This window comes from Teleopsis dalmanni, chromosome 1 (genome assembly GCF_002237135.1).
Source record: "Teleopsis dalmanni isolate 2A chromosome 1, ASM223713v2, whole genome shotgun sequence".
In the NCBI taxonomy this organism is placed as follows: Eukaryota; Metazoa; Arthropoda; class Insecta; order Diptera; family Diopsidae; genus Teleopsis; species Teleopsis dalmanni.
The window spans coordinates 171807143-171828312 of NC_051846.1; the positions used below are offsets into that span (position 1 = coordinate 171807143).

Below are 21170 nucleotides of genomic sequence, written 5' to 3' on the forward strand. Positions count from 1 at the left end.
TTTAGAAACGCCAACACCCACGGAGGCTATCGTTAATAATTTTAATTGTTTTGTTGAAAACTTGCCTTCTGAATCTGTCATCTCCGAAGAGTCTACGCCAGATCTAAACTGTACTGTAACTGAGAATGTTACTTTCACGGCAGCACAAACAAAAAATTCAGACGACACAGATGAAGGTACCGATACGGTAAGTGAACCTCTTTATGAAATTATAAAACTTTTATTTCAAAATAAAATACATATTGTATATATAAAAATAAAAGGATACAAAAAATATTTTCATTTATTTTAAAAAATTCGCTCACTAGAAAAATATGCTTTTACTTAAAGTTCCATCACATCAACTCAACTGAATGCCTGTGCAACTGCTTGCACCATTGCTAAGCCTTCTTTACCAGTGCCAATTATTTGTTTAGGTGGTAAAATAAAACCCCGTTGTCCACGATCACGTAACTCAATTGTGTAAACATACTTAATACCTAGAGTTGCGCGAGTCCAATCGTCTGAACCACCACTTGCTATACCAAGTAACTTATAGGTTGTACCAGCACGATAGGTAACACCCGTTCTTTGTTTAATCGTTTTAACAGCTTTATTCGCTACTGCTTTTAGTCTGCCAGCATCGCTGACCATTGCCGCTTTATAGCCCCATGGAAATACAATTACTTGCCCATAACTGTGAAATGTTAAGTAGGACTTAAGTTTAGACTTTTGTGATGCAAGAAAATTAACTAGTGATTTAGTTTCTGGTTCAGATGCAGCAGAAGCGCCGCGGTAAACATCACTGCATGGATTTGAAGATGATCCTTGTCCTCTCCAGTTTATATTAAAATTACGATTTAAATCAACACCTCTGCAAGTAGAACGGCTGTTTTGCCTACGATTTTTACGCCACAAGCGATTTGTTTTGCGACTATACATATAACCATCTGGGTTTAATACTGGCATTATGTACCATGTTTTTTGTTTAATATAACTAGGTTGATTAGACCAATTGGTAATTAATTCATTGAGTATATAAGTAACTGTGGAGGGACTTATCCATTCACGTGCATGTATGCCACCATCAATCCATATTGCATTATTGCTCTCCGATTCGGTGATTCTACGAATTGTTGAAAATGATAAGTTATAATTAAGTATATAAACTCAATTTGTATATAATAAATGAATTTTAGTTCAATAAAGATAAAAAATAAAGCGCATACTTATCGGAATTTTGAAAGTATCACACTTTTAAGTTTGTTATAATACCCCTGATGTTTTCTCAACAAATATTTTGCTAACAACAATAATATTTTAATAATATTAATATTATGTATCATTCGAAACCTTGTAAATATATAAAGCTATGCCATAAGTAAGGTTAGATTATACCGGCGACCCCTGGTGGATTCACTTAGGCCTATTAGTCCATTGTGTTACCGTATATGTAGAAAAAACTCCGAATTTAAAACCACCTAGAACCGTTGGCGAAGCCTAAAATGCTATTTAGTGTCAGGTCTTGCAATTAAACAAGATCCTCAAGAAAGGGTGCTCTTAAAGTGTTGAGTCGTCACCGTGCATGAGCTGGGCAAAAACATAGTAAATGGGAGGCATTCTCATTGTCTTCCCCACAGCTGTGACAGATTTGATTGAAAGAGAGACCCAATCTTCTAGCATTGTTCCCTAGCAACTTGTAAGCGAACCTACCAAAAGACCGAAATCTCTACGGGATATCTCAATGAGAATTTTGAATTTCCTTTTATCGGAACGTGGCCAGGATTGCATACATATCGTTGAGTCTTACAATCTTTTATTAAAAATTTCAGCATGCTGTACCATAACTATCATATGAAATTTTAATTAAATACGTTATCCATGTAATATATAATAATATCTATATTATTAATATATAATTTACTATCGCTATAATTATAACTTAGTATTATTCTAATATAACAAAAAATGATATGGTATAATCATCTTATAATTAATAATAATTAATATTATTAATAATAATTTTTTAATTGAAAATTCATTTATATTGATATAATGTTAACTTAGTATTACTTATATATAACAAAAAGTGATGTTGAACTACACTTAAAACAAAAAAATAAAATCGTAATTATTTTATTTTATATAAATCCAAAATATTGACAATAAACTGTAGCTATCATCAGAAAATTATAGAAATAATAGTGAATCTGTTTTATAATTTAAAAAATGTATAGATATGAAAACTATCCTTACCTATCATTTTTTATGTTTATATGCACGGTTTTATAGAGTCTCTTTTTACAACTTTCGTCCCGTAGATATTTCTATCCCATTCTAAATATATAAAAGATATATCTTGTATTAAGCATATATCTTTTTTTGAGTTAGTCGTTTAGAGTTCAAATATGTAGAGACATTTCACATTTTACACCAGTTTACAAGCAAGTAATGGCTGAAACTAACGATTAATAGAGAAAAGGAAAGATGATTATATTGAGAAGGGTTACGATGACTATTACAATCTAAAATGCTTTTAGGGACATACAACCTGAAACGATTTAAGGATTGTATAGAACAAACAAAGAGTAACTTAAGAATTATAACGCGAATACTAACCGGTCACTGTAAATTGAATAGTTACTTAGCAAAGGTAACAATCCAATTCAACTCAAACTGCAAATACTGCAAAGAAGAGAAAGAAATACCTCATAGTAGTGTTAGGAGTATGCCCGGCACTGATAAGCAGAAGAAAAACCAGGAAGGTGTTTCATGGAAGATAGGGACTCATGGCTAGGAAAGATAGGCCCTATACTGTGTTTCATTAAAGAAAGACTTGAAGAAGGGCTTGGAGGAACGCTCTAATCCAACTAAAGGACACAATAGATCTTTTAAGTCGCAATGTACTATCCCTTTTCCTAATAATAAACCATTAAAATCAGTTATCGAGGAGTGATTGGAGTAAAAATAATTAACAAAATAAACATTCTTATGCACACCGGCATGTCTATCGAAGAGAAACTGATTATTGAAATTAATCCTTCAGATGTTTAAAAAGAATGAACAAAATTAACCTCTGAATGATGATCAATATATTTGTTATGGAAGAGCAATTAATTTCCAAAAATAACGATTGATCTGTTGTCTAAGAAGAATAAACAAAATTTATAATCTAATTAAGCCTGAACTGTGTTTTAGCAAGGAGAAAATTATTGCCAAAATTAACGTTATATAAAGACTGAAATGTTAATTATTAAAGAGTAACTAACAAAAGAAGTTGATTATCAGGCAATTATCTAAAAAGAATATTCCCGTAATAAAGATTGGAAAGGCATTAATCAAAATAAACTAATTTCTGAAACTTTCACTTTGGCATTTATCTCTCTAATTTTTGTAACTGATTTCTGAAATTTACCATTTTACAGTTGTCTAAAAAGAACCTCTAATAGAGAACGAAGTATCATTTCTCAAAGAAATAACTGATTTACGTAGAGTTAATTTGGAAATGAACTCTTTCTCTGTTGTCTAAGGATAATGTATAAAATTAAACTTCTAATGAAGACTGGAATATCCTTTATCAAGAATTGCAATTGTCTGAAAAAAGTGTGATATATTTTTTAAGAATTGTTTTTTTCGTTTTTTTTTTTTACAATAAACTACCACGTTTTGTCGTTAGTCTACTGTGACATGATTCTCAGTAGAATTAACATATAGTGCTAGTGGTTTCATGATTTCTAGCCTTTACTTAATACATAAAATTTTCTAATTTTATTTCTAATTTTTGATATTTTATTTCTAATATTTAATATATACTGACATCAAAAGAAATTATATTACCTATAGGACGAGATTTAAAGAAGTTAATTTGAATAGAGATATATTTTCCTTAAGTATTCTTAGGTGTAGATATATATCGTCAACATATTTTTTGTAAATACGACACAAAATATGTTGTTGTAAATAAAACTTCTTAAAAATAATTTTTATATATAATTTAATTTTTTTTTAATATTAAACTTTTAATAAATTATTGTAAATATTTAATTCTCTTAAATGCTAATTTGATTACATTGCGAGTAAATATTAAATAATAAAAAATTAGTTAAAGTAATCCAAAAAAGAATTTATGGATTGTAAAACTATCACACAAAAACACACATTCATACAAAAAAAATGCATTAAATTACTAACACACTGGAAACTCTTAGATATTACGAAAAATGAAAAAACTCTAACTTAATTGCATAGATACAAATAATTTCGTATATAGTTTTATACTATGGCCTGCGCCACGGTCTCGACAACGGTGTAACCCTCAATTGCAGTGTCTAAAATTTGTGCGGGTGGTAGAACAAAACCAAAATGACCACGGTCACGCAATTCAACAGTGTATACATATTTAATACCTAAGGCGGCACGGCTCCAGTCATCGGAACCACCACCGGCAATACCCAAAATTTCATGTGTAACAGAGGCACGATATATAGCGCCAGTTTTCTCTTCAATCCGTTGCACTGCCGTGTTTGCGACACTTTGCAACTCTGCTGAATCCTTAACTTTGACAGCTTTATAAGCCCATGGATAGACTAATACTTGTCCATAACTGTGGAAAGTTAAATATGCTTCCATATTGTATTTACGTTTGCTTAGAAATTTCACAACAGCGTCTGTTTCCAATTCTGAGCCAGGTTTAGAGCCGCGATATGTATCACTGCAAGGGTTTGTCGATGAACCAAAACCATTCCAACCAATATCAAAGTTACGATTTAAATCAACACCAAGACAATTGGAACGTTTTGATGGTGCACGATTTTTACGCCATAGACGATTCACTGTACGACTGTAGACATAACCATCGGGATTCATCACTGGCATTATATACCAGGTTTTCTCGCGTATAGCTGCTGGCTGACTTTCCCAATTCGACATCAGTTGGTATAGTATAAAAGTGACAGTAGCGGGACTAATCCATTCGCGTGCGTGTATTCCACCGTCGATCCAGATTTTTTTATATTCACGCGGATTTTCTGATATTCTGAAATTTAGAAATAATCACACAAAATATTTAGCATAATTCTTGGCGGTTTTATTAATTTTCTTTGTTAGTTTTTTTTTGTTAGTTAATTATTTAATTTAATTAACTTCTCAAGTTTTGCATGCAAATTTTATTTCAAAATTTTTTTTTTTTATATTTATGATGTGCGGTTAATTTTATTTACAATTTCCAGTTTTATGATGGTTGTTGTTGTTGTCCTTCAATTCTATTGAAATTCATGTGTTAATTTATTACAAATTAATAAAAAACTAAACATCAAAATAAAAACCTTAACACCTGTTAAAGTTAAATTTACAACGTAAATTCATAAAATAATTATATAAATTAATTGACTAATCAGTAGTATTTACAATTTAATTGTAGTAATTATTTGATGTATTTTATGTATAGAATTAAAGTGATTCTTTTCTATAAATGATTAAAGATATATTAATAATAACTACAATATTTTTAACTAAAAAATTTACATAAAGAATGTCAATAGTTTAACTAAACAATGTATTACTAAATATACATGAAGAAAAAAGCATTAGATGTTTTACTTCAGAGATGGACTGCAGATAAAAAATGAGTAACAGATGATAAATTCTATTAAAAAAATGCTTCCAAGAAAATAATATATAAAATATATAAATATATATATAAAAATATATATATAAAATTTAAACGATAAAACTTATAAACATTTCGAGATAAATGAAATTTTTTTTTAATGAAATAATATTTGATTCATCATAAATTTGGGCTAGTTTTGTTACTAACCTGACACAGATGTCACAATTTTAAATTAGAGATATAACAAAATTCATAGACTTAACAGCTTGGTTTTCCTTTACTTGAATGGAAGATTTGTGATTTCTGAAAGAAACCTCTCTTTGCGGTGATCTACAGGTTTAGCGAATGTACAGTGTATCATTCGTGGTTGGAAACGGGTCATTATGTGAACTTTGGTGCACAAGGCTTCTACTCCAACCTAACCTAATGACCCTAATGACTAATTTATATATAAAAAAAATTGGGTAACAAAGCAAGAATTTATTTAACTAAAAAATTGTACATAGATCTTCCTTGAGTTTCCCTGAAGATGACAAAATATTGAAGATACTCGAAATATCGGAAAAATATTTTAATAATATATAAATTGTTTTTAAATAACAATTATAAATTATAGTTTTTTTATTGCTATTTAAATTGACCAATTAGCCTGCTAATAAATTACTATATATAGGTTTAGCAAATTGAATATAACGTTTATGAGATTTTGGTTTGTCTTCTACTAAAGATATTTTTCGTTTAGGCCATTATGTATCTCATTTAATATTGTAAATGGGCAAACCACAACCAGCCGGCGAGTTTTCATGTTCCAGGTGTTAATCGTAACAAGGCACAAAACGGATCTCAACATGAAAAAGCTAGTTAAAAAGCTAGTAAGCTCACGATAACATTTAATATAATTTCATACGACTTTTCCCATTTCATACAACTTTTATTGTATTTGTTTTGATAAAAAATTCAATTCCCAGATTTATGTCACTTAGAAAACCCTCTATATATTAATACTATAACCAAAAAACCCTGATTTTTTTTTATGATCGCAGAAACAATGCAATAAAGGTTATTTTTAAGTGAAACACTTTAATGTCTAATAACATTTTAGTTTAGTAGTTTAATCAATCTATTTTATAAAAATAATAAGTTAACTTGTTTAAACTAAAATATTATAGATGCTTTAAGTTCCATTGAATTTAAAATATGTAAGATTAATTAGATATAGTAGAGTTACTTATACTTAATTTGTTTATGGTAGCAGAAGACCTAGTGCGCCAGCGAGACCGTGGAGAAGAACGCTCGAAAATGAGCTAGCTTGAAGCACGACATATATGGAACGACATCTAAAGAGAATCACCAAATAGAGTCAAATTTAGAATAATTATTGAGGCTCTATGCCCCACTGGGGGAAGTGCACTATAATAGTAGTAAGTCTTAAATGTGATAACTCTTCTATTATCATCAGTTTCGTTGAGTTAATTTACTGTAAATTGTTTAAAGTCTTCTTGTTTACTCTGTCTTCAGTGGTATTTTGTAGAATAACTTTTAATTTTCTTCAATATAACTTATAAATTAATTACTTTATGTAGGTTTTAGTTCTTAATGACTCAAGGTGCTTTAGGTAATATATAATCTCTCTAATGATATATGAACGATTTTATCAGAATTTTATTGTTAATAATTAGGGATTCGCATATATAGATTGAATTTTTTTTCAAGTTTTGCTTTTTTTTTTATCAATTTTTATGTTTTTTGTCGTGATTCATTGGAATTCATTTAGGTGATCTAAATCATGATTGGAATTAAAAACCAGCTTTCTTTCAACATGCATTCAAAAAATGAAAAGAGTACATAGTACAAATGTGTGAATTAAAATGTTTCGAAATAAACTCAATAGTATTATTTTATGTATATATATATACATTTTCAAAAAACGTGATATTATTTACAGAACGAAAACAATATAGAAAAAATAATCACAAAAAAAAACAAATTAATTTTATTGCACAAAAACTAGAAATTAAAAGTTGTTGTTTTCGTTAAGAAATCTTGATTGGATATTTTTTTTGATAATACACACACTGTATACTTTTTAATTTTATTAATTATATATAAATTATATATAAAATTTCAGTTTTAACAATTATTTAGTAAATCCATTATCGTTATTAGCATTTGGAAAAAAAAAATATTTAAGTAAATTACGTTTCTTATTATTTAAATGTATCAATTTTTTTTTGCATAGACAATTTTAAAAATTTTGTATATTTTTACGCAAAAAGTATGACGGAAAAAAATGTTAATGAAATGAAAAACAAGTCTCACTATATTAATGTATGTATTTAATGCATATATACATGATAAAATAATATTCAGACTATGATGCTGTTGATATAATATTCAAAGACTATCTTCACACAAAGACTATCATAATACAAACATATGGAGATATTATATGGTTTGTCATTTAAAGGAAGAAATCACGAAAACTACCGAAGAAAAAAGTGAACAAATACCCAAAACCTATGGACCATAACACAATTCATTGGTTTGAATTACTTCATCAACCAATGTATATGGTAAATGCAACATACCGTGATTTTTATCACCTAGAGATATATGGAATAATTATTTCGTTTGTCATTTAAAAAAAGAAATCACAAAAAATTGTTTAAGAAAAAATTGAACTACCACTCAAAACCAATGCAACATAGTCATTGGTTTGAATTATTTCCTCATCCTCATTGGCAGTAAATGTAGCATTTACTTAAGATAAAAAAAATTGTTCTATAAGAAATGCATGCAATTGTTAGATATGTGTTCTGAAATAATGATCCAGAGATTATAAAAAGATCTCTGAAAAAAAACGCCTGAGAACCATATAGGTTCACCATAGAGAAATAGAAGTATTAAGATATTTTTATTGTTGTCGATATATATTGAAATATATATATTCAATATATATATATTACATATATTGAAAGGTAAAGTCAATTCTTACAAAAAGCATTGTTCTTTCGTAATTAGTAATTGTTTTTTTTTTTGAATTATTCAAGTTTATACAGTATATAGTATATATTACAGTATATTACAGTATAATAATAGCCATATTAGCTATAGTCATAATAATAATCATATCATAGCCAGAACATCATTCCATAATGGTGGAATAACAATAGCATTATGTCTAGCAGAATTCAAATTATAATGAATATCTCAATATTTTATATTAAGGTTTTTGTTATTTAAAATTACTTTCGTATGTAATTCCTTTTCACATTCTATATTTTGGTTAATACTTGAAAGAGTTTACTCATTTAAAACTCTTTTCAAATCAAATCAACTACGACTGAATTCATATACTATAACGCTGAAAGGAAGCCCCATTTATATATTGCATATAGGATGCTGTAAGACTCTTTTCATATTATAAACCAAATCATCTATGACTTCATTCGTACAACGTTCAAAGTAAGGACCCTATATATATGCTCAAAATAATAATTTGGTTGATTTAACAAGATTTTAACTAAATCTCAGGTCAAAATATTCTTACTGGACGCATCATGTTGGTTCAACTATACCAGATATTGGTTTCCATATCTTTTTTACCACATGAGATAAAATTTCTCTAGCAAAATTATCATGTCAATTTAATTAGTATGTTGTTATATATAGTAAATAAAATATATATTGTATATATATTAATTTTAAAAATTATAATTCCATGCAATATTTTAATTTACAAACGTAATTATTATAATACTTATAATTAAAATTTATATTGTCAATAATCTCAATATTTACAGCAAATTTATTTACCAAAAACTTATACTATATATCAATAAATACACATTTCACCGGTAATTATATCAGATTACTATTATTTTTTATTTATTTAACACCATTACTTTTTTAATATTATTTTGAACTAGTGAAAATGTTATTAGAAAAGTATGAATGTGTTTTGAAGTAAGTACAGTGTAAGTAAATATTTTAGTATGAATTTCGTTTGCATGCTGTTAATCATCATCTATTGTATTGTATATTTCTTTTTTGAGTACAGCTCACTTGACTGTGATGATATATGACAATTAGTTAATTTAAAAATTGTGCTAATGTTTTTTATTTACATTATCTAATAGTCAATAGCTAAAATAAAAACTAAAAAAAGCTTCATTCTATTCTGTATACAACTAATAATATGTACAATTACGTTAACAAATGAATAGTGTTTTGTCAAAAAGTGAATTGGTTAATAAATTAATTTAGAAAAAAAAACCTTTACACTCACCTCAAAACTTTCAGGTCGCGACCCTCGGTCGTTTTACCAATAGTGTATAGACGACAAATATTTGGAAATTTTCCGCGAATTTCACGCATGAAGGCATATATAACGTCCAAGTCCTGATAGTCTTTCCAGTTCATGCCACTACGGGCAGCTTTTTCTATAAATAAATAAATCATTTGTATAATATATATTTGAAGTTGTATCTTTATGTATATGTATATGCATATATTTCTTTTTAATTTACTATAACTATTAATATGTTAAATTTCTGCTAGAGTATAAAGCTTATTTTATATAGAATCAAAAATTTACACAAAGTCATATATATTTTTATATAACATACTTATGCGCCGTCCAGCAATGCCTTGTGTAGCTTCTGCTCCTTCCAATTGTTCCATATCGATTAGATCTTGTATATTGCCATTAAGAATTTCGCTATCAAGTTGATTGTCAATGAGAAAACTACGTGCCGCTTTAAGATGTTCTTTGCCAATTGAAATATCCAAAAATTTGGAATTTTCTTTCCATATAACCCCACCTATAAATGGAATAAATATTTTATAATTTATGTTAAACAAATTTTATTAATTTAAAAAATCTTGAATATAAATTTTTAACATACCGAACTTATTCTCCAAGGTTTCTGCTACTGGCATTTCATTTCGCATATCATTCGATATGTTATAAATTCGCCACAATTGTGTCTCATCAAATCGCACAGGTATTTCGTTTACATCCATTAGATAATCATTGCTTAAATTTTCCACTTGTGTGGAATTTTCAAGCATTTCTTTTTCATATAACATCCTGTTTCCGGTTTGTATATTTTTGTCAGCTATTGGAGGTAAACTCATAACATCAAATGCATTTGCTGCTACCGTAAAGCAAATCAGTGCTACGCCAAGCATCACAAATATCCTTATTCGTATCATTTTATTAAATCAAATTTATTTCGTAAGTTATTTTTTGGATTGTTGATTAAAGTCTGTAAAAAATAAATAAAATGAAAGTTAAAAATAAGAACGTATATATTTAATTAAAACAATTACATACAAAATATCATAAATAAATTAAAAAAAATTAATATAAAGCAAAAAATTTTTAATTAAATAAGTAATTATAAGTTAAATTAAATAATTAAATATATTATTATATTGAAGCTATTTGAGTCAGTGCACTTGAGTACTTTTACTCTTTATTAACTCGAGATATCTTCAACACTCCTCTTTACGCCTTGACTAGATTATTGTTTATCACTTCATCAGATTAAGCAATTATTGACCTCAGATCTGCATACCTCCCCGAGGAGCTTATAAACATTCTGAGATTCGATACCACGATGTTGGTAAGTCTGTCAGTTTCCGCAAATAATTTCAGGGCTTCGTCCTTTATGTATTTTTTGATCGGATCAATCTTGAGGTCCCTGAGGATGTCATTCGTCCTAATGTACCATGGTACGTTGAAAAGTCCCATAAGTTCGATGAATTAAATATATATATATATATTTTTTTTTTTTTATATTTAATATATATTTAAAAGTTATTGATCAAAACGTTTATTATAATATTAATTGTAATAATTGGGTGATTGATCAATTGCCATAAAATTCCTTGAAATGAATTTAGAGTGAAGTGAAATTTTTCAACTTAATAAAAAATAATATGGAACAGTTCAAGTCATTTTAGTATAATTTTTATTTTCAACAAAAGCTTCCTACAATTCAGCAATTATCATATTATAATAAAATTTATATTAAGTTAATTCAGTTAATCTAATAAAAATAATGTAAGTTTATTAAGGTTAAATATATACCATGATAATTGCAGATATACTTCGTGCTTAATCATAGAATCTTACTTTGTTTAATAAATATTATTTATCATAAATAAAATTATCTTATATCATCACAAAATCATCATATAATCTTATTATATTTAATAAATATTATTTATTACTAAATAATTTAATAAAATTATCATAAAATCATATAATTTTATTATCGTCTAATAAATATTAATTATTACTGAATAATTTTATTAATAATTTTATTAATAACTGTATGACAATCATTTTGACTATTTTTGGGTAGTACAACTACTTAAATTTAAGATTAATAATAAGTAAAAATGTCTGTTATTATCTTGTTATTATCTATTATTATATATATATATTACCATTCTTCTCTTTAAGGGGTTATAGATTCTACAAAAGATTAGCTATTATGTATATTATATATATATCTAGCTATTAGTCACAGTTTGATATTCTCTAGTAATATCGTAAAAATATCCAATAAAAGCTGTTATACTCCAGCTCTTTCCAGCGTTTCTTACTTCAGTTTCAGATTGTCTCTTTCAAGTTCTGTGGGCGTTTCGGTTTCTTTCCTCGGTCTTAAGGGTGGAAATCTAAAACTTTTCTTGCGATATCATCAACGAGTTTTCTTGAAGTATGTCAAAGCCATCAGTATTTGCGCGTCTTTATTTCGTCAGCTATAAACCAGATTCGTTTTAAACCAGAGCTCACTATTGGTTATGGTGGCAGGCCAGAATATATGAATCAATTCTATTACTACACAATTAATATTAACTAAGATTTTATAATTGCTGAAATCATTGATGTCGTAGATTTGTAAAAATTATCATGTATTGATTCTTAGAAATTAATATATTTACTATCTAGCACGAATAATACGTTCACTATATGTATTAGCAAAAAATCAAACTTGAACAATGATCTATATTTTTCTATTTCTGGTCATCATTGATAAATATGACAGCTCTTCAAAAAGCTCTTCATAACTTATTTAATGCACGTTATATATTCACTAATATATTGACAATAAATGTGATATTTATCTGATTTATTTAATTTAATTTATTGGCTTACATAAGCGGTAAAAAAAATTCCATTATAATAATAAAAGCATATCAAAATTATCATTAAATTTGGGTTTTACATACCATTAATAATAATTTGATAAACATTAATATATAACATATTTTATAATTTAAATATTTAAATTCGAAACATTCGTTATCTCTTCGGATGTATAGATGAATCATTATTGCAAATCCCAAACATCAACATGTCTCTTAAGTATACAATACTTATTCTAAAATAATTTAAATTTCTTAGGAAATGCTTATATTATATCAATAAAAAGTGTTTATATTGCTATGTGTATTATATTGTTTTCTATAATACTATAGCTTATCAGTGTTACATGTTTAGTATTTAAATAAAATAATATTAGACTGAAAAAATATTTTTTAATAAAATTTAAAATTATCATTATAATGTATAAATTGAATTTTATTTAATTTATTGAAATTTCCAATAATAAATATCATTTGTTTATGACCACATAGGATTTTCCAAAAATCTTTAATTATACATACTGTTTTCTAAGAAATTCATTGCAATTATTTTTGAGGTTTCGTAAATATTTACTAAATTTATTTCTTGAATATATTAATTTATAATATATATTATTATACATAACATATATATAAGTGTATATTTTTCCCCAAAGTTCATGATGAATTTTTTCAGTCAATGCAAATAATTTATATGCAATCTTTTAACCAAATAAATTGATAAGTAAATATTTACGGTTTAACTAATTTTATGTAGTATTAAAAATGTTTTTTTTGTCGTATTATTTAAATACGAAATTTTTTTATTTTTTATTTAATTTTTATAAATTAGAATTACTTTTAATCTAAGCTTGTTCAACATTTATTAGTAGTTAGTTCATCCAGGTTATGGACATGTATTCTACGAGTAACTTTACTCATAACCTGTCCAATCCAAAGTGGCGATTTTGGACACATTGAAAGGTATTTCTTATAAAATTTTTTGTCATAAATAAAAAGTTCAAAAAAAAGACGAAAACCGAAAGATTTTGTTTAATGAAGAAAAAAAAATCATTTTCCACCGTCTACAACATTTGATTTTGTTTATAATCATTTATTTATATATTGCATATGCACGAGTATTTTTTGCTACAATTTCAACTTTATTGCTAAAATTTGTGAATTAATTTTCAACTTTTAATTTTTATAACCAAAATAAATGTTATTAGATTTTTTATTTCAAATAAGACTGCAGCTGTATCTCAATATCTTTAAGTAAAGCTAAAATTAGTCTATGTTGGTTATTAAAATAGAAAATTAAAGTCAGCGTGTAAACATCTGCACAAATTGTTACATTTACTCAGACTAATAAAAGGTAATCTTAATAATTTTGTAATATCACAGTTAAGTGTGTAAAATATGCAATATCCAAACAGCAGCAATTCGTCCTGAAATCGAGAAAAATTGTTTGGGTACTTAGACCAAACTCTTAATTAAGTGTGAGGAACATAGTTCTATTGAAAAAAATTATGCTTAAACTGATCTATATGTAGACTATACAAATTTGTGGCACTGCAGATACCTTCCTACAAAGGTATACCATAGTAGAAAGTAGGATAAAAATCTGCGAAGGTGTCAATCAAAAATATCAACAAATGTATCAAAATTTGAAGATATGCAACAAATTATTTCATGCATCAGGACATGAAAATTAATTTTGTAGAAGAAGAATTAAGAAAGTCCAGTAAAATATATATAGAAAAGCTAGGCTGGAACCTTCTACAAACAACAATCCAATCGAAATGTAAGTATGTTGGGGAAGTTTCAGGTTTTGAACATTCAACACAAATTTTAATTTCATAAAAACTAAGTGACGAGTAAAAGTATCTTTTAGCACTATAATAGCTGTTGTTTTGCAAGATCATATTCATAGAGTTCCACGTAACATAGTACTTTAATTTAATTTTCGACGTAAAAACAAGAAAAAACGTATGTGGAAAACAAAATATATATTTTTTAAAGGAAATGTTCCTAAGCTATATAAGAACTAATATACGTTGAAATAAAGAAAAAAATGTTTGGGATTATATAAATCATATTTTCCAAAAACAAAATAAATGGAAATTTTGAAAAAAATCTACTTCAAGTAGCTACAACCATCAATCTCAACTAGTCGAGAAATTTTTTTTTTAAAAATATCGATGTTCTCAAAAATTTTTTATGGTATTGTTCTTTGTTTTAATATATAAATATTATAAATTGAATTTTAACTCATACTATATTTTTCGTTTCTTAAATCAATGAATCAACACTTATATTTATTGCAATTTGGTGAGGAGCATATATATACACATTGTATCTGAAGAGTATTATTTAACAATGATTATTATAAAATCAATACTTTTATTCAAATAATCAATAATTTATATCATTCGCATTCGCTTCTGATAAAATTTTCATATTGTCCCTTTTTGTTATCATATTTTTATAATAATATTAATTTAAACTGTTTTCAACTTTCTGAATTTTAATAATTAATAAAAAATAAATAATAATAATAAATAAATAAATAAAAAATGAGTGCAATATAGAACTATAGAACAGAACTAAAAATGTGACGATTTGTTGTATATATTATATTTTCTTAATATTTATTTATGTTTATTAATTGTAGAGTTCTTATCATGATAATGACTCTTAAGGAGGGAATATAAAATATATTATAAAAAAATAAACAAATGCCGAAAATAAAAAAAATATATAAAAACATTATAAATATAAACACATTATAAATAAAAAATATTAAATTAATATTTTAAACGAATGTTAATACATAATAAGTACTTCTGAACATAATTTGACGAACATTTTTTTATTATTAATTTCGTATTTATAATAACATGTGTTCTTATAAAATTACAAAAAAATAAATATTTAACATAATTTATTTTTAAAATTATGTGCCGATTTGTTTGTTAATGAATCGTAAAACAATTTGATAACATTTTTATATTAAAGTTTTTTTTTAAATTAAGTTTTTATTAATGCAAATTTGTATTTCCATTCATAGTAACTTAACAAGTAGTTTTTTTGCATATTTTAGTTTATTTTAATTTTTTTAAAATTTGTTAAATTTTAATTTCTATAAATAGTAATTTATCAAGTAGTTTCTTTTTTGTATATTACAGTTTATTTTAATTTTAAAAAAATTTTATTAAAAAATATTTTTTCAACTTTTTATCAGTCAAATTTGAAATCGTGTTAAAAATTGTTTCATGTTAACTTTTTTTTTTTATTAAAGTAGAAAAATTTTGTTTGATAATTTTAATCAGAATTTTAGTGAATAAAACTAAAATATTTACAAACCTTTAATTATTTCGTATTTCCGTTGCGGTTTGTTTTATATCCCAGCTTTGAGATAGATAAGTTTTTGCAAATTACTGCAACGACGCTGTCTGTTTATATCTTTAACTTAAACTGAAATTTTGCATTTGAGATTTACGGCAATAACTGAATTATGTTGACCGCTAATGGCAAGGGTGAGAGTTGTAGTTTGAGGTAGAAAGGTATAAAAATATATATATATATATATGTACTTTTTAACACAAAACAGCAAAAATGAAACTTGTTTAGGATTTTCTTTTTATTTTAGCCTTCTTTCACCGAAACGGTTTTTATTAAAACCAAAACTTGTTCCTTTGTTAAATTTTTGGTGTGTTGTGGGTTGTTATCTGGACGCGGCTTTTCCTTTTGTAAACCTTACTCAAATTGCACTTAACCGGACCGGTTTACTTCTTATTATAGTTAAGATTTGAATTAAAAAAATAATTTTAATTACTGTTTTTTTAGTTTAAGCAAAAATTCGTACTGAACTCAAAACGAACGAAAAATTTTTTTATAAAATTTATACTAAAAATAAGTTTTTAACAGCGCATGTGCGTGCGCTCTAAACCAGCCAAAACTGTACTCGAGCCTATGATATTGCTTAGTACGCCGCGGACACTTTAAAGCAGACTAAACGTCGGAAATGAGTTGTCGTCAATTTTTATATTAAAAGCAAGCCGTCGTCGGCGTTTACGTCGTGCGTCACTGCTAAAGTCACAGTTGTTGCTAGTACCGCTGTCTACTGTAACCGTCGCTACTACAGTTGCCGGTGTGAACACACATGAGGTTAGTATATGCTGTGGTGTTGATATTTGAGATACAGATACAGTAACTAAAACTGTGCGATTGTTTACTCAATGTGGCTCTTTTTGTTTTGGTTTGTTTGCTTGTTTGCTGTTACTTCGAGAAACGCACTAAAACCTTTGCGAATGAAACTGACACCGACCCTCCTGTATCAACAACTAACAGATAGCGTAACAGTTTCACGCCTGCAAGTTTGTTCGCTCTCCGATTCAGATTCAGTTTCAGATTTGAGGTTGAGTAGTTAATTTACTGGCAAATTTGAAGTTTTTCTGCAGTTTATTGCATTCGTAATTTATTGCAGTATATCTCTGAGTCGTTATTTTGCATATATCACATTATAGCTGCATTTATGATTGTTCGACGCTTTTTACTTTTATTTGAAGCTGCACTCAAGTTGAGTTTTTTTAGGTTTTTTGTTTATTAAAATTTTAAAGCTCATGAAAATTTTGCAATGACACATATTCCGTTTCATTTTTATTAAAGTTAATTTTTATATAAATAACATTTTCCATCTATATTTAAAATTTTATTGTCTTTATGCAAATTTAGTTGCAATTTATAAATAAAAATATATATTAAAATACTAAGAAGCAAAGTGGGAATTTTTAGACTTTAACAATTTATTGACAACTAAAAATAGTTTTTTTAGGTACTTTAAGAAACACAACTACATTTGTTATTGCTGCATTAATTTATTTACATATAATATTGAATATAAAATTTTCACCATAATTAATTCATTAATTCATTTTCATATAATGTGGAATATAAAATTTTCACTGCCTTCATTACAGCACCACAGATCTTAAAAAATTCATTCACAACAGTACGAAGGGTACAATAACATTAAATAAAAATAGTTGATTAAAAATAAGTATAAAAAAATATATGATGAAAAAAAATTAAAATAAAAAAAGTTATGTATAATAAAATAAATTAAATATAATAAAAGAAAGTCATTAACCTATGTTAACATAGACTTCAGTAAGTTTTTCAAGTTGTTGTTAATGCGATGACTGGGATGTCAAAGACTGCATGAACCGTATATAGTCCCTTGAAGTTCGTTGGGAATGATCCATTAAAAATTAAATGCTTTTTCGGTAATTTGATTTATATATTTATAAATATAAATATTTATATAATTTGTCATCCTGCAGCCCTAACCTAAATCAAGAACTTAGAGAACTTTCGATACTCGATATTGTTGGCAATACTCGTAACAGCTCTATGGTCAACCAAAAATTTAGTTAATTAAAAATAAATAAAAAAATTTTTGTTGTAATTCTATATTAAATATAAAAATTTTTATTAAGTAAGATAAACATTGACGTTAAAATCAAATTTAATGGAGTCAGATTGTTAGGAAATCTTAACACGTATCAGTGAGAGGTTGTTATTATTTTCTTAATATCATAAGGATTTATGTTTAGTGGTAAAATCCTATGAACTTATTGACTGATATATCAAAGATCACATAAACTATATACACATGGATATTTTTGTTAAACTCTAATATTATATGTAGAATATAGGTAATTTTTGAATAAATGTCAATATCTTTTCGAATTTTTAACCGGAAAGTGCATCTAAACAAGAAATTTTGTTTTAACTTGTTCGGATTTGACTAAAGTCATGGTACATTTAAGAGCAAAAATGCCCTTAAGCTGGAAGCATTAATCCTTAAATTACTTTATATCAACTTGGGAGTGGCAACACTGAAAGATTTTATAGGGACTGACATTGCTAAAGTTATTTTTGATGATTGATTTCTGAAATTTGTCCGTAATTTGTTGATAGAAAAGACAGAAAATATAGATAGATTGATATATTGATTGATAGATTGATAAATATATAGATAGATTGATTGATAGATAGATAGTAAATATATATGATAATGGAAATTTTGTTGAAAATCTACTCCACGTAGACGACTAATAACTTTGTATTATGTTTATATACTCTTTATTAGTTAAAAAGATACGGACAACGAGAGAGAGAGTGATAAGTAACTAAATTTTGTCATACTACATCCTTTATTTATTAAGACTATTTTTCCAGAATACTTTATACATTTATACTTTCATACTGTTGTATCTGAGTCAGAGACTTCAAATATTCTAGGATTTATATCTAAGCACATTTTTGTTGCTTTAAATATATTTGTCTTAAGCCTGTGTTTATTTCGTCTTTTATTTCGTAATTTAATAATGCAAGTTCCGGACAATCAGAGACTAAACTACAAAAAAGGCACAGAGGGTCTTGCACAAATTTACTGGTCTCTTCTTTTAATATCGCATTATTATTAGTGAAATATTATTATTAATACACATTATTATATATGGAACATTAATTGTTTTTAATTTCTGTAATTAGAATGGATTATGATATTTTTCAATAAGTAATCAACATAATTTAAATTATTAATGAAACTTATATGTTTTTGTTCTCAGAAAAACCATTTTTTCCATTTTATTTTTAAATTTTTTTTATGAAATAGCAATTAATAATTATAATTAAATTTAAAATCACATGAGTAATAAAAAAAGGAAAATTCTCAAATAATTCTTTTTTTACAAATTAAAAAATAGATTTTATTACTAATTTTTATTAGTTTGTTTATTTATTATGATATAAGATGGAAAAAACACTTTGTTACACTCAAGCTCACTTGCTAAATAGTTTATTTATTTAATTTAATCAAAAAAAAAAAATTAAAATAGGTAAACCCAATAAGACTAAGACAAAATCAAAATTGACGTCATTAGTTATGGGTGTATGCAAATAATTTTTTATTATTACAAGCCAGTTTGTTTATACCTACTTACTTCATTATTAAATTACTTAATTTTAACTTTAAAGCAGTACAGGTTTTGCCATTTATATTCTAATTATAATTTTTATGTTCTGACCCACTTTTTATACATATGTATACATATACCTGACATCGTATAAAAGTCAAGCCAATTGACTTGATCTAGTTAAGTCCGTTCTACATAAAATGTATTAAAACTTTTCGTAATAATTTTATTTCAATTTAATTGTATACCTTAATTACGTGATTAGTTAGTTTTTTATTTAGCATAAAACGTCTTTATTTGCAATTCATATTTGTGTTATGGCAAACGTTAAAGATTTTCAAATAAATTTTTATATAAATAAATTGTTAAATAAAATAATTTACACAACTGTTCGGAAAGTTTCATTGTTTAATTTATTTAAAACAATAGGGATGTTGATATATATACGATATTTTTATACTAATAAATACATATAATAATAATAACAAAATTTTAATAAATCCATTTGTATCACTGCCATGGGGTATTATTTTCAAATCTCAAATATATTTTTTATTCAGTTGTATTTATTTAAATATATATTTATTTATTTATTTATTTCATTTTATTTGATTTAAGTTATGTTTCGTATATAAAAGGTTTTGTATTTTAAATAAATTTTTAACTATTTATCTCAAAATCATGAGATATTTATTTTTAGCTACAAATTAATTTTAATTTTTATTTATTTTTTTCTTAAATTTGCTTTAAAGAAAAACTTTCTTATATTATTTATTCAAAATGAATGATTATGATAAATTTTTTTGTTTTGTATAAGATATGTTTTTAATCATTCATAAAATGCTAAATATCACAAGTGCACTTTCTACCACTTGAAATGGCTTAATCATGAATAAAAATTATATGGTATATGTTTTTACTTTCTTTTGCAGAAATTAATTATTAAACATATATGAACTCAATGACTTCGCATAAACCTTACAGTAATTCTACTTCATTTGTGATTAAGCACAATTATTTACTTAATTATATGCGATTGATATTGACTTCATTAAAAAATCATTATTGCATATTGAATTTTTCTATATATATAAAGGAAACTTGATTATATTTTTATGTATTACATACAATTTATAATACGAGGGCGGTTTGATAAGTCATTGACTTCCGTGCAGTTTTCCCGTGCAGTTACTCCAAATGCAACAGTGCTTCCGTCAGCTGTAATCTACCAGTGGTCAACTTTCTAATTTTGAGCAAGTTACGTCGTTCAGTTGGTGTTGGATAGCCTTTTAAAGTAGACGACCTCGTGAATTTTTACGAAAATGGAAAAAAGTGAATTTCGTGTGCTGATTAAGCATTAGTGGCCAAAATCCACGAATTGAAATACGAACTGCCACCCCAACCAACATATTCTTCAGATTTAGCCCCCTGCGACTATTTTCTGTTTCCAAACC

The 21170-nt window shown here is 26.2% G+C and overlaps 1 protein-coding gene across 3 annotated transcripts; it reads right to left on the bottom strand.

The window, feature by feature from the left end:
- Positions 1 to 302: 302 nt before the first annotated feature.
- On the bottom strand, positions 303 to 16699 carry LOC119670145 (carboxypeptidase B). Of its 3 annotated transcripts, XM_038080285.1 has the most exons (6): positions 16327 to 16699; positions 16098 to 16257; positions 10498 to 10862; positions 10219 to 10413; positions 9879 to 10032; positions 4062 to 5014 (listed from the first exon to the last, which is right to left on the bottom strand). In XM_038080285.1, the coding sequence occupies exons 3-6, from the start codon at positions 10805 to 10807 to the stop codon at positions 4252 to 4254; spliced, it is 1422 nt and encodes a 473-aa protein (XP_037936213.1). In that variant the 5' UTR covers positions 10808 to 10862; positions 16098 to 16257; positions 16327 to 16699; the 3' UTR covers positions 4062 to 4251. The 3 variants fall into 3 exon arrangements, with proteins under 3 accessions (XP_037936217.1, XP_037936213.1, XP_037936212.1); XM_038080289.1 differs by lacking the exon at positions 4062 to 5014 and adding an exon at positions 303 to 1105 and having other exon boundaries at positions 16098 to 16699; XM_038080284.1 differs by having other exon boundaries at positions 16098 to 16699.
- Positions 16700 to 21170: the final 4471 nt, after the last annotated feature.